The sequence below is a fragment of the Salvelinus sp. IW2-2015 genome, unplaced genomic scaffold (assembly GCF_002910315.2).
Source record: "Salvelinus sp. IW2-2015 unplaced genomic scaffold, ASM291031v2 Un_scaffold957, whole genome shotgun sequence".
Taxonomy (NCBI): Eukaryota; Metazoa; Chordata; class Actinopteri; order Salmoniformes; family Salmonidae; genus Salvelinus; species Salvelinus sp. IW2-2015.
The window spans coordinates 207,144-222,035 of record NW_019942662.1 but is presented as its reverse complement, the minus strand read 5'-3'; the positions used below and the strand labels follow the sequence as shown (position 1 = coordinate 222,035).

Below are 14,892 nucleotides of genomic sequence, written 5' to 3'. Positions count from 1 at the left end.
GAAGTGGTAATGATGTCATGAAGCTGTCTCAAATCAATGCATTTACTGGAGTTGTGTCACTGTTACACACAATGTAAATGAAGCATTGGTGAAATTATTTAGATTGTGTTCGTTTTTTTACCTCATTTGAATTGGCCTGCATAAATATGAATCAGGTAACCCATTATTATGGGAAAAAGACCCCTTTCTGTTCCTCTTGTTAGGTAACTATCTTGTCAATGGCAAATAAGCTCCCACAAAATTAGTGCCGATTCCCCAAGGTCATACAAAGGGAACGTGTAAATGATGTACGGGGGGAAAAAATAACTGTGTGACAGTCCCAATCAATGGTGTATATACAGTACATATGTCCAAAGTCAGACAGTCCAGCCTCTTCTTTTCTGTTTGTCTTGTAAACTTTACAGTTCTGCAACAAAGCACCCAGTAAATTAGAACGCTGAATCGTCAGGGTTAACCCCTAGTCCTTGATCATGACTCATTACACATAAATCATTGGACGAAGATGTCTTCTGTAGGGGGGGGGGGGGGTTTGTTAAGAGCCGCGACGCTTGGTCTTGAACATTAACACACATCTCTTTGCGGTACCTGTTTTGGAAGCATAAGGAACTTATCTTTCATATTAGCGAGAAATCTTTTCCCCCCCCAAAAACAGAAGTTTAAATGGATACTCACCTTAATAGGGTTAAGGTTCCCACACAGCCATATATCCATGTTACAGCGTTTGTTTACAGACAAGGAAGACAGAGTGGACTACCTGTGCTGTACTAATGGGCTCTCTGCGTCTACAAAACACCTGTGTTAAAAAAGGAAGACAGATGCCACAAACATGTTGTCACTGAAAAATACTGTCTGCTGCAACTGTGCGCCGGCCAACCAGTTAAAACCGTGTACAGCATTGGCGGCTGGTGGGAGGAGCTACGGGAGGACGGGCTCATTGTAATGGCTGGAATGGAATACATGGAACGGTATCAAACACATCAAAAGTATGGAAAGCACATGTTTGACTCCATTCCATTGATTCCATTCCAGCCATTACAATGAGCCCATCCTCCTATACCTCCCCCCACCAGCCTCCACTGTGTGTATCGTAAGTGTGTATTTTTGGGGGGCATTTCTGAAATTATTTTGATGTGATATGAAAGTAGAGGGTAACGAGATTGAGAATCGATTCACCTTTAGATGGACTATTTCGTTGTTTTTTGCTTCCAGAGCCATTTCGCCCTTTAAACAGAACACGGAAGGCAGGTCCTTCGACAAAGATGTAACGTTAGACTCCTTTGGTCCGATATTGGTCGAGGTTACCCGAAGCAAACTTGTAACGATGTAATGGAGAAAAAACAAACATCTGTGCGACAGTCCCAATGATGTTTATATATGTAGAGACAATCTTCAATTATACATTTTTTTACACATTTCAATGGGCTGATTAATGGGTTAATGCAGAAAATATGTGCACTAATCTTGGAAGCAGCCAAAAAAACACATTTTTTGAGAAGGCGCACCTGCAGACCGCGCCTAGTCGGTTGCTTGGAGACGAGTGAAGATGTAGCATGTTTGTGTGCTTGTAGTAACTCCACTTGTTTCAGAGCCTTCAAGCGAGATAACAATACATCTATTCATATACATTGCAAATTATACATTTTCTTGACATATTTTTGCATGTAGGTTGGGATGAACCGCGCGGTTCAAGGACATTGCTTGCATACCACTTCGCCAGCCTGTGTCCTAATCTGAACGAATGCTGCGTTCATGGCCAGCAATGACGTTATTTCCTGGGGGTGGCAGTGGGAGCAAAGTACTGCAGTTCTAGGGAACAGTGTATGCGAGTCTGACATAGGAGCATTTGGTCCGGAACAACCTGCTGCACTAACTTCACATTGTACGAATTTAATCGCATGAAGAACAGTTTTTTTTTTTTTTTTTACCAACGCACTTCAAGACAAATTCATTTGATTCAGATAGGTATATATTTTTGTACCGCCTCGGTTCGTGTGGACGTTTAGGCAGACTCATAACGAACCATGGCGGAGAGAAGTGGCCGGCTGAGCTTCGGTGGCGGGGCGCTCAACAGACCCGTGCCGATGAACCTGTTCGCCACATGGGAAATAGATGGATCGTCCCCGAGTTGCATCCCGAGGTAAGTCGTGTTCCTCGTCTTGTCCCCACAGRATCTATACGTTGACATACTTGATAGTGCTAAGACAAGCAGGCAGTTTGCTCTGGTGGATAATACAGCTGCTGAGCTGCAGTGATGGTTGTACTGTCGCATCAGAAGAACAGCCAGCACCATTGCATTGACTGTGTGACTAAATGTTAGACAATTACTATCCTATTCAATTGGACTTGCAGAACGTTTCTTCCTTAGTTAAACGGCTAGCTAGCTAACCACTGCTGTAGGCCTACACTCTCTCTGCCAAAGTTTAGGCATAGCTAAACTAGCCAGTAGCCTTGTCCCAGGACCAATGAGTTTCAAACAGAGATGGATGCCACCCATCCAATTGAGTTTGAAGGTTTGGATCTTAGGAAAGATCTCTATGGTTTGGACTCCCTCGTCTCTCTAACGTCCAAGTCAAGTGCCAAAGATGCTGTCCACATCTGCTGATGGTCAGCCGGGTATGATAAGTATTAACGTGTTTCCATGTTTGGCTGACGTGACAACGACCACATGGCTGGCATTTCCACGACCATGAGAGTTGGCTGTTCTTCCACCACTTATGGTTGTTGTCATGCCAAACATGAAAACATCTTCTGAAGAGGAAATCGGATGTTATTTAGGGTAGAGGGAAGCCTGGTGCTGAAACCAGCCTGACTGATGGCTACCTGATTCCTCCAGGCTAGGGGTGGTTGACTGGAGGGCCAAGACATCACAGACCTCCAGCCAGGCTAGGTGTGGTAGCTCACTGGAGTGCCAAGGCAACACAGACCTCCAGCCAGGCTAGGGGTGGTAGCCCACTGGAGGGCCAAGGCAACACAGACCTCCAGCCAGGCTAGGGGTGGTAGCTCACTGGAGGGAAGGTACCCAGACTCCAGTCAGGCTAGGGGTGGTAGCCCACTGGAGGGCCAAGGTAACACAGACTCCAGCCAGGCTAGGGGTGGTAGCCCACTGCAGTGCCAAGACATCACAGACCTCCAGCCAGGCTAGGGGTGGTAGCCCACTGCAGTGCCAAGACATCACAGACCCTCCAGCCAGGCTAGGGGTGGTAGCCACTGGAGGGCCAAGGTAACACAGACCTCTGAAACATAAAGCCAGTGTCACATGACGTAATCTGGTGCTGCAACAAGGGAGACCATATCAAGGGATTCTGATTTCTTTCTTCAGGCACCTTTATTGTGTCATATGGGCCTAGTCCAATGGCAGAGCAGGAATATAGGCCAGTCCAATGGCAGAGCAGGAATATAGGCCTAGTCCAATGGCAGAGCAGGAATATAGGCCTAGTCCAATGGCAGAGCAGGATATAGGCCTAGTCCAATGGCAGAACAGGAATATAGGCCTAGTCCAATGGCAGAACAGGAATATAGGCCTAGTCCAATGGCAGAACAGGAATATAGGCCTAGTCCAATGGCAGAACAGGAATATAGGCCTAGTCCAATGGCAGAACAGGAATATAGGCCTAGTCCAATGGCAGAACAGGAATATAGGCCTAGTCCATGGCAGAGCAGGAATATAGGCCTAGTCCAATGGCAGGACAGGAATATAGGCCTAGTCCAATGGCAGAGCAGGAATATAGGCCTAGTCCAATGGCAGAACAGGAATATAGGCCTAGTCCAATGGCAGAACAGGATATAGGCCTAGTCCAATGGCAGAACAGGAATATAGGCCTAGTCCAATGGCAGAGCAGGAATATAGGCCTAGTCAATGGCAGAACAGGAATATAGGCCTAGTCCAATGGCAGAGCAGGAATATAGACCTTGTCCAATGGCAGAACAGGAATATAGGCCTAGTCCAATGGCAGGCAGGAATATAGGCCTAGTCCAATGGCAGAACAGGTATAGGCCTGTCCAATGGCAGAGCAGGAATATAGACCTTGTCCAATGGCAGAACAGGAATATAGGCCTAGTCCAATGGCAGAACGGAATATAGGCCTAGTCCAATGGCAGAACAGGAATATAGGCCTTGTCCAATGGCAGAACAGGAATATAGGCCTAGTCCAATGGCAGAACAGGAATATAGGCCTAGTCCAATGGCAGCAGGAATATAGCCTAGTCCAATGGCAGAGCAGGAATATAGGCCTAGTCCAATGGCAGAACAGGAATATAGGCCTAGTCCAATGGCAGACCAGGAATATAGGCCTAGTCCAATGGCAGAACAGGAATATAGGCCTAGTCCAATGGCAGAGCAGGAATATAGGCCTAGTCCAATGGCAGAGCAGGATAAGGCCTAGTCCAATGGCAGAACAGGAATATAGGCTAGTCCAATGGCAGACAGGAATATAGGCCTAGTCCAATGGCAGAGCAGGAATATAGGCCTAGTCCAATGGCAGAGCAGGAATATAGGCCTAGTCCAATGGCAGAACAGGAATATAGGCCTAGTCCAATGGCAGAGCAGGAATATAGGCCTAGTCCAATGGCAGAACGGAATATAGGCTAGTCCAATGGCAGAACAGGAATATAGGCCTAGTCCAATGGCAGAGCAGGAATATAGGCCTAGTCCAATGGCAGAACAGGAATATGGCCTAGTCCAATGGCAGAACAGGAATATAGGCTCGTCCAATGGCAGAACAGGAATATAGGCCTAGTCCAATGGCAGAGCAGGAATATAGGCCTAGTCCAATGGCAGAACAGGAATATAGGCCTAGTCCAATGGCAGAGCAGGATATAGGCCTAGTCCAATGGCAGAACAGGAATATAGGCCTAGTCCAATGGCAGAACAGGAATATAGGCCTAGTCCAATGGCAGAACAGGAATATAGGCCTAGTCCAATGGCAGAGCAGGATATAGGCTAGTCAATGGCAGAACAGGAATATAGGCCTAGTCCAATGGCAGAGCAGGAATATAGACCTTGTCCAATGGCAGAACAGGAATATAGGCCTAGTCCAATGGCAGAGCAGGAATATAGCCCTAGTCCAATGGCAGAACAGGATATAGGCCTAGTCCAATGGCAGAGCAGGAATATGACTTGTCCAATGGCAGAACAGGAATATAGGCCTAGTCCAATGGCAGAACAGGAATATAGGCTAGTCCAATGGCAGAACAGGAATATAGGCCTAGTCCATGGCAGAACAGGAATATAGGCCTAGTCCAATGGCAGAGCAGGAATATAGGCCTAGTCCAATGGCAGAGCAGGTATAGGCCTAGTCCAATGGCAGAACAGGAATATAGCCTAGTCCAATGGCAGACAGGAATATAGGCCTAGTCCAATGGCAAGACAGGAATATAGGCCTAGTCCAATGGCAGAGCAGGATATAGGCCTAGTCAATGGCAGAGCAGGATATGGCTAGTCAATGGCAGAACGGAATATAGGCCTAGTCCAATGGCAGAACAGGAATATAGGCCTAGTCCAATGGCAGAGCAGGAATATGGCCTAGTCCAATGGCAGAGAAGGAATATAGGCCTAGTCCAATGGCAGAACGGAATATGGCCTATCCATGGCAGAGCAGGAATATAGGCCTAGTCCAATGGCAGAACAGGAATATAGGCCTAGTCCAATGGCAGAACAGGAATATAGGCCTAGTCCAATGGCAGAGCAGGAATATAGGCCTAGTCCAATGGCAGAACAGGAATAAGCCTGTCCATGAGAAGAATATAGGCCTGTCAATGTGCATATAGCCTGTCCAATGGCAGAACATGAATTAGGCCTAGTCCAATGGCAGAACAGGAATATAGGCCTAGTCCAATGGCAGACAGGAATATAGGCCTAGTCCAATGGCAGAGCAGGAATATAGGCCTAGTCCAATGGAGAAAGGAATATAGCCTAGTCCAATGGCAGAACAGGAATATAGGCCTAGTCCAATGGCAGAGCAGGAATATAGGCCTAGTCCAATGGCAGAAGCAGGAATATAGGCCTAGTCCAATGGCAGAACAGGAATATAGGCCTTGTCCAATGTGTCATATAGGCCTAGTCCAATGGCAGAACAGGAATATAGGCCTAGTCCAATGGCAGAACAGGAATATAGGCCTAGTCCAATGGCAGAGCAGGAATATAGGCCTAGTCCAATGGCAGAGCAGGAATATAGGCCTAGTCCATGGCAGAACAGGAATATAGGCTAGTCCAATGGCAGAACAGGAATATAGGCCTAGTCCAATGGCAGAACAGGAATATAGGCCTAGTCCAATGGACGAACAGGAATATAGGCTAGTCCAATGGCAGACAGGAATATAGCCTAGTCCAATGGCAGAACAGGAATATAGGCCTTGTCCAATGTGTCATATAGGCCTAGTCCAATGGCGAGCAGGAATATAGGCCTAGTCCAATGGCAGAACAGGAATATAGGCCAAGTCGGGAACAGGAATATAGGCCTAGTCCAATGGCAGAAAGGAATATAGGCCTAGTCCAATGGCAGAACAGGAATATAGCCTAGTCCAATGGCAGAACAGGAATATAGGCCTAGTCCAATGGCAGAACAGGAATATAGGCCTAGTCCAATGGCAGAACAGGAATATAGGCCTAGTCCAATGTGTCATATGGGCCTAGTCCAATGGCAGACAGGAATAGGCCTAGTCCAATGGCAGAACAGGAATATAGGCCTAGTCCAATGGCAGAACAGGAATATAGACCTAGTCCAATGTGTCATATAGGCCTAGTCCAATGGCAGAGCAGGAATATAGGGGTGGTAGTGTAACAGTATAACTTTAGTACCGTCCCCTGCGCCCGACACGGGCGCGAACCAGGGACCCTCTGCACACATCAACAACTGACACCCACGAAGCGTCGTTACCCATCCTCCACAAAACGCGCGGCCCTTGCAGAGCAAGGGGAACCCTACTTCAGGTCTCAGAGCAAGTGACGTAACCGATTGAAATGCTATTAGCGCGTACCCGCTAACTAGCTAGCCATTTCACATCGTTACACTCACCCCCCTTTCAACCTCCTCCTTTTCCGCAGCAACCAGTGATCCGGGTCAACAGCATCAATGTAACAGTATAACTTTAGTACCGTCCCCTCGCCCCGACACGGGCGCGAACCAGGGACCCTCTGCACACATCAACAACTGACACCCACGAAGCGTCGTTACCCATCCTCCACAAAAGCCGCGGCCTTGCAGAGCAAGGGGAAACCTACTTCAGGTCTCAGAGCAAGTGACGTAACCGATTGAAATGCTATTAGCGCGTACCCGCTAACTAGCTAGCCATTTCACATCCGTTACAGTAGCCCACTGCAGGATAGGGGTGGTCCAATGGCAGACCAGCCTATTCCAATGGCAGCCTAGTCCAATGTGTCATATAGGCCTAGTCCAATGGCAGAGCAGGAATATAGGGGTGGTAGCCCACTGCAGGTTAGGGGTGGTCCAATGGCAGAACAGCCTAGTCCAATGGCAGCCTAGTCCAATGGCAGAACAGCAATATAGGCCTAGTCCAATGACAGAACAGGAATATAGGCCTAGCCCAATGGCAGAACAGGAATATAGGCCTAGCCCAATGGCAGAACAGGATTATAGGCCTAGCCCAATGGCAGAACAGGAATATAGGCGTAGCCCAATAGCAGAACAGGAATATAGGCCTACTCCAATGGCAGAACAGAAATATAGGCCTAGCCCAATGGCAGAACAGGAATATAGGCCTTTCAGCAACACTTGGTAATAGAAGCTGTTTTTATCATGTCAGTCATGGCTTTATCCAGGCAGGTCGGCACTGTACTAAAGTAGGACAGCTGCTAGATCCATTCTCAGGGTAGGAGTGCTGATCTAGGATCAGTTTTGTTGAAACCTTTTTTAGATCATAATAATATAATAGAACACAGAGGGACCTGAGCCTAGATCAGAACTCTTACTCTGAGACACTTAATGAATACAGACACTTCACTGTATTCATCTGCTTACAGGACATTATTCGCCCTGCGTGTGTTTAGGCTTGTATCATTTTCAGAGTTCATTCCTGAGAAACTGATGTTTTTTTGTTTTTTTACAGCCTTTGTAAAGTTGATCTCCTTTTGGTCTCTCTTCTCTGACCCATAACGTCTTCATGACAGTATCTTGGGGGTCAATTGAGAGTCGTTTCTGTATTGCACATGACTTCCATTGGACATACATACCGTAGGCTAATCAATATCATGCTCTGTGAGACGTCGATAACAAACATGTTGGTGAAATGTCATTGGTGTTCATTACACAGCTTTCTTTCAACCCGTTAAAGGTTCACCATGCAGAAATCTCTCTGCCATTTCCTGGATGCTAAAATTTATAATAGTTTGCCTCAGTTCAGTTTATGTGTCAAAACAAGCAGTCATTGTGTTGAGAATCATTGCACCATCTAATCCGCTGTGGAAATATATTTTCCAAAACAGAAATATTGTATTTTCAACCGTTTTTGAAGCTGGTGTACAAAACCGAAAGGAAAAGATGCAAAAATTAAACTTAAGAATGGGAAGTATAGAAATAGCTCACGTAGAACAGATCTACTGCTTCTTAGACTGACTTACAATACAAATGACAGATCTATAACTTACATTTCTATGTGAATTTTGTCAGTCGCCCCCCCCCCCCCCCCAAAAAAAAAGTAACATATTATAGCTTTTAAACCATTTTATTTATTTTTCACTGATCTACAGCGACGTATTTGGTCGAAAGAGGAAGCTATAAGTAGTGTCGTTAGATTGCTTATTGCACTAGATTTATTCAAATACAGTTACGGTAGACACTTGATTTAGAGTTAGATCGACACACGCGGGACTGCTCAGTGTGACTCTGTATGATCACCTCCCTTATGTTTCTCTCTCTGCACCTCCAGCTTCTGCTCCTCTCTTCAAGCTAGCCTCTTGTCCAAATGGTATCCTGTTTCTTACATAGGGCCGCTCTAGTCAAAGGTAGTGCACTGTGGGCCCTGGTGAAAGGTGTAGAGAATACTCTGCCTAGCACGGGCAGTGTCCCATTTTTATAAACGTGTCCAGTTCTACTCACGGAGGTGTGAAATGGTTAGTTCTGATATAACCATTTGAAAGTGTCATCGGTATGTATAACATCACCTGACTCTATAGGCCTGTATAACGTCACCCTGACTCTATAGGCCTGTATAACATCACCCTGACTCTATAGGCCTGTATAACGTCACCTGATCTATAGGCCTGTATACGTCACCCTGACTCTATAGGCCTGTATAACGTCACCTGACTCTATAGGCCTGTATAACGTCACACTGACTCTATAGGCCTGTATAACGTCACACTGACTCTATAGGCCTGTATAACGTCACACTGACTCTATAGGCCTGTATAACGTCACCTGACTCTATAGCCTGTATAACAGCACCCTGACTCTATAGGCCTGTTATAACAGCACCCTGACTCTATAGGCCTGTATAACAGCAACCCTGACTCTATAGCTGTATAACATCACCCTGACTCTATAGGCCTGTATATAACATCACCCTGACTCTATAGCTGTATAACATCACCCTGACCCTCTATACCGGCTTATAACATCACCCTGACTCTATAGGCCTGTATAACATCACCTGATCTTAGCGTATAACATCACCCTGACTCTATAGGCCTGTATAACAGCACCCTGACCTAAGGCCTGTATAACACCACCCTGACCTATAGGCTGTATAACATTACCCTGGCTCTACAGGCCTGTATAACATCACCCTGACTCTATAGCCTGTATAACATCACCTGACTCTATAGCCTGTATAAACATCACCCTGACTCTCTAGGCCTTATAACATCACCCTGACTCTCTAGGCCTGTATAACAGCACCCTGACTCTATAGGCCTGTATAACACCACCCTGACTCATAGGCTGTATAACATCACCCTGACTCTATAGGCCTGTATAACATCACCTGACCTCTAGCCGTATAACATCACCCTGACTCTCTAGGCCTGTTATAACATCACCCTGACTCTATAGCCTGTATAACATCACCCTGACTCTATAGCCTGTATACATCACCCACTCTATAGGCCTGTATAACATCAGCCTGACTCTATAGGCCTGTATAACATCACCCTGACTCTATAGGCCTGTATAACATCAGCCTGACTCTATAGCCTGATAACATCACCTACTCTATAGGCCTGTATAACATCACCCCGGACTCTAAATAGGCCGTGTATAACATCACCTGACTCTATAGCCTGTATAACATCACCCTGACTCTATAGGCCTGTATAACATCACCCTACTCCTAAGCCTGTATAACATCACCCTGACTCTATAGGCCTGTATAACAACACCTGACTCTATAGGCCTGTATAACATCACCCTGACTCTATAGGCCTATTAACATCACCCCTGACTATAGGCTGTATAACATCACCCTGACTCCTATAGGCCTGTTTATAACTCACCCTGACTCTATAGGCCTGATAACATACCCTGACTCTATAGGCCTGTATATACATCACCCTGACTCTATAGCCTGTATAACATCACCCTGACTCTCTAGGCCTGTATAACATCACCCTGACTCTATAGGCCTGTATAACATCACCCTGACTCATATAGGCCTGTATAACATCACCCTGACTCTATAGGCCTGCTATAACATCACCCTGACTCTACAGGCTGTATAACATCAACCTGACTCTATAGGCCTGTATAAACATCACCCTGACTCTATAGGCCTGTATAACATCACCCGACTCTAGGCCGTTATAAACATCACCCTGACTCTATAGGCCCTGTATAAGGTCGACCATGACGCTATAGGCCCTGTATAACATCACCCTGACTCTCTAGGCCTGTATAACATCACCCTGACTCTATAGGCCTGTATGGTGAAATGACATTGCACTGGGTCCTGTTTAATAGAACAGAGATCTGGGGGACTCCCCTGCGTTCTGAGGTTGTTGTGTTTATCACATTGGTTTTATTGGATGACATTTCATTCCAAGTCATCGTCTCATCTCTATAGAGCTGCTTGCTGCCTGTGCTGAATACCAACTATCAATCATGCAACTGCTCTCTGTCCCTCTCCGTCACGCTTTCTTTCACTCTTCTCTCCGTTTTTTGTGTCTGCTCCACAAGTTGATGAGCAATGGATTATGGTCATTGTCGTTAATTACCTGCGCTAAACTATACTGAATAAAAGAAAATATAATCGGCAACATGCAACAATTTCAATGATTTTACCGAGTTACAGAGTTCATATAAGGAAAACAGTCAATTGAAATAAATCCATTAGATTTATTAATTTATGGATTTCACATGACTTGGGAATACAGATATGCATCTGTTCACAGATACCTTAAAATAGGTAGGGCCGTGGATAGGGCTGTTGCAGTGCCACATCAGCGGTCACGAGTCATGAAGGCAGTCAAATTCCACGTGACCGTTTAGTCACGGTAATTAGGCTTCTCCAAGCTCTGATGCTGCTGATGGTCATTAATAGCCTACAAAACTTGCTTAATTAACTGCCTGATACAAAGCACTCTATTGTCCCTCTAATCACTCTGACATCAATACAATTGTAATCGAAAATCGAATCAAACACTTCATGAGAGCCGATGAGCTCATGTTGCTCAACATTTCTATCGGCTCTGCAATTGTGGGAGAAAACAGAGTGATGGCCTCTATTAAAAAGAGGAGGATGCCATCAGCGTCCTACAGGCTAAGCCTACTATTTATTTCTCAACTTTTCTAATATTAAGCACGTTGCTTATATTTACAACAGGAGTATAGCATACCTGGCTGGCATGAAAAGCATCTTCCATTCGCTATTTAAGTGCATAGATGACATGTATTTTCCCCCGCTACTCCTGTTTCTAGACTGGTGCATGATAATGGTCCATTCTAAATCAAAACAAATTTCACACATATATTATTTACTATATGTAAAGACAAGATTACATCAAGAATAGTCTGATGGCCGTCATTGTAAACAATAATTTGTTCTTAACTTACTTGCCTAGTTAAATAAAATAAAAAGATGGGTGACAATATTAGTCTATCACTTGTGAATGATGCCCAGCATAAGAAACAGCCTATTTTTCTTGCAACTTTTTAGAATCATAGTTGCACACCTCATATGTAGCCTAACCCATAGGGCCTATATGTTTTGACAAGGTTTGTATCACAACTAAAGTGACCAAATAACTTCTTAAAATTAAGCACATTAATCCTCTTTACAAGGGGTGTAGAGCCTAACTGACATACATAAGCAGCGCGTGAGTTTCAAGTAAAAAAATGCATAAAAATGCACCTGTATAATAAAAGCATTACATGCATAATGGCATTTGCGGCCACTTTTAATAATGGTGTTGTCCCGCTAATGGAACATTCACACTTATATCCTACTGCCATGTGCGCATTGCTGCGCTTATAATGTGAAGAAATAGCCTAATAGTTTATCAACGTTTTAAGCTAAACGTTCTGATCTGTTGCGTCAGCCATATTGCCTTAACACGTTTTTTTTTCATGCTAGCGGTTGTATTCATTTGGGATCTATCGCATCCCACAACTGTCCCAGACTATGTTTGGAATATTTATTTGTTGCACAGAATAGTGTTGTACTATGGGGGATTGTAGATTGACATAGGTTAGTGCTTTTGCTGTTCGTTAGGTCTACTCATCTTGTTAGCTGACGAAATGTAAATGTGGACAGTTCTTCCAATATCTCCAATATGCAGCTCGGAATTGGATAAGGACGTGCGCAGTTGAGTCCCCGATGTGTCTGTCTTCACTTGTAGCCTATGAGAAAGACCCGATCACGTGATGGAGAGCCGTGTGAGTGAGAGGCGCTTCGTAGCGCGCAGCACTCAGGGAGAAGGTCACAACGCAGCACTCTGGGAGAAGGTCACAACGCAGCACTCAGGGAGAAGGTCACAACGCAGCACTCCAGGCCAAGGGCAAAACGGCCACTGGCCACAAAAGGCATGGATTTTTTTTTAGGGTGCATTACGGCCACACAAAGGGGATGCCGCCGTGAAATTAGAGGCATTATCAAGTGCTTGGCAAATTGCGAATGAGAGACTGATGAAGTGTGTACAGCCTGAGCAAAAAAACAAAGCAGAGCTCATGCCTTTCAAGCAACTATTTTCAAATCCTCATTTGAGTCACATCATGCAGCCTTACAATGTATTACAAATCAACACATATAGCCCAACGTAGAACAACTAAAGTTACATTAAAAACTCTAAATGAAGCATATAGGAGTACCTGTTTCTTTGTTAACCGCTCAACACAGAATAGCCGCATGTCCGCACTCCCTCAAATCGTTTGGAGAAAATATCCTTTCTATTTTATTCAGCTTTGTTCAATTGTATTCTTCATACTATAAAATACTACCACGAAATGCTAAGCAAATGAACTAGTGTAGCCCACAGCCATATGGCATAGCCAGATCAGGACCTAACATAAGGACAACTCAGAGTATGCTATTCTGTTCTTCTGTAATAGACTACATTTTCTTCATATCATGTTTCTTTAGACCTGTCTAAAATAAATAATGGATTTATTGTGACGGTGCAGACTATATTACATGGATTTATTTTACTTTTTAAAATTTTAGATGTTCCACATCAGTGGCTTGTAGGCTAGGTGTGAATTTAACGGTCAATTACAGTGAGCCCTACGGTTATTTGCTTGACAATCACAGGATGGTGAAATTTCGTGACCACCACAGCACTAGGCGTGGATCAGAAAACCAGTCAGTATCTGGCGTGACCATCAGTTGCCTCATGCAACGCTGGATATGAAGTTGCTGGATATTGGCGGGAACTGGAACGCACTGTTGTACACGTCGATCCAGAGCATCCCAAACATGCTCAAATGGGTGATATGTCTGGTGAGTACGCAGGCCAAGGAAGAACGTTTTCAGCTTCCAGGAATTGTGTACAGATCCTTGCGAACATGGGGTCGTGCATTATCATGTTGAAACATGAGGTGATGGCGGCGGATGAATGGCACGACAATGGGCCTCAGGTTCTCTTCATGGTATCTCTGTGCATTCAAATTGCCATATATAAAATACAATTGTTTTCATTGTCCGTAGCTTATGCCTGCCCCATACCATAACCTCACCGCCACCATGGAGCACTCTGTTCACAACGTTGACGTCAGTAAACCGCTCACCCACACGGTGCCAAACATGCGGTCTGCGGTTGTGTGTCCATTTGGACACACTGCCAAATTCTTTAAAACGATGTTGGAGGCGGCTTATGGTAGAGAAATGAACATTCAATAATCTGGCAACATCTCTGGTGGACATTCCTGCAGTCAGCATGTCAATTGCACGCTCCCTCAACTTAAGACCTCTGAGGCATTGTTTTGTGACAAATCTGCACATTTTYGAGTGGCCTTTTATTGTCCCCCGGCACAAGGTGCACCTGTGTAATCACGCTGTTTAATCAGCTTCTTGATATACCACACCTGTCAGGTGGTTTAATTAGCTTGGCAAAGGAGAAATGCTCACTAACAGGGATGTATTCAAATTTATGCTCAACATTTTGAGGGAAGGTTTTTGTGCGTTGTGGAACATTTCTTGGATCTTTTTATTTCAGCTCATGAAACATGTGGGTGTATATTCAGGCTTCATCATTGGTTTACTCCGAGTGATTCTTAGCCTATAGGCAACAGGAGAATGGCTGACAGGGGAACTGTCACTTCTACAACATCTGGCTGTCACCACTTTCCACTGACCCGGTCACTTTGTCAGAAGAGGCTTTCGTTCAGTGGATTGTTCTCCTTAGGCCCTTGATTCCTCGACATTAAATATTGTTCTGTACTCCACTCTGCTGCAGAGCTGTGTGTCTGTCTGAACAGTCTGTCTGTCTGAACTGTCTGTCTGAACAGT

The 14,892-nt window shown here is 45.0% G+C and overlaps 1 protein-coding gene across 1 annotated transcript in view; it reads left to right on the top strand.

Annotated features, from left to right (window-relative positions):
- The first annotated feature begins 1,821 nt into the window (after positions 1 to 1,821).
- Positions 1,822 to 14,892, top strand: part of pacs2 (phosphofurin acidic cluster sorting protein 2) — a 136,529-nt gene continuing 123,458 nt past the window's right edge. The window contains exon 1 of the mRNA XM_070438472.1: positions 1,822 to 2,137. Coding sequence (XP_070294573.1) covers positions 2,022 to 2,137 — 116 coding nt within the window. The 5' untranslated portion in view covers positions 1,822 to 2,021. The remainder of the gene's footprint in view (positions 2,138 to 14,892) is intronic.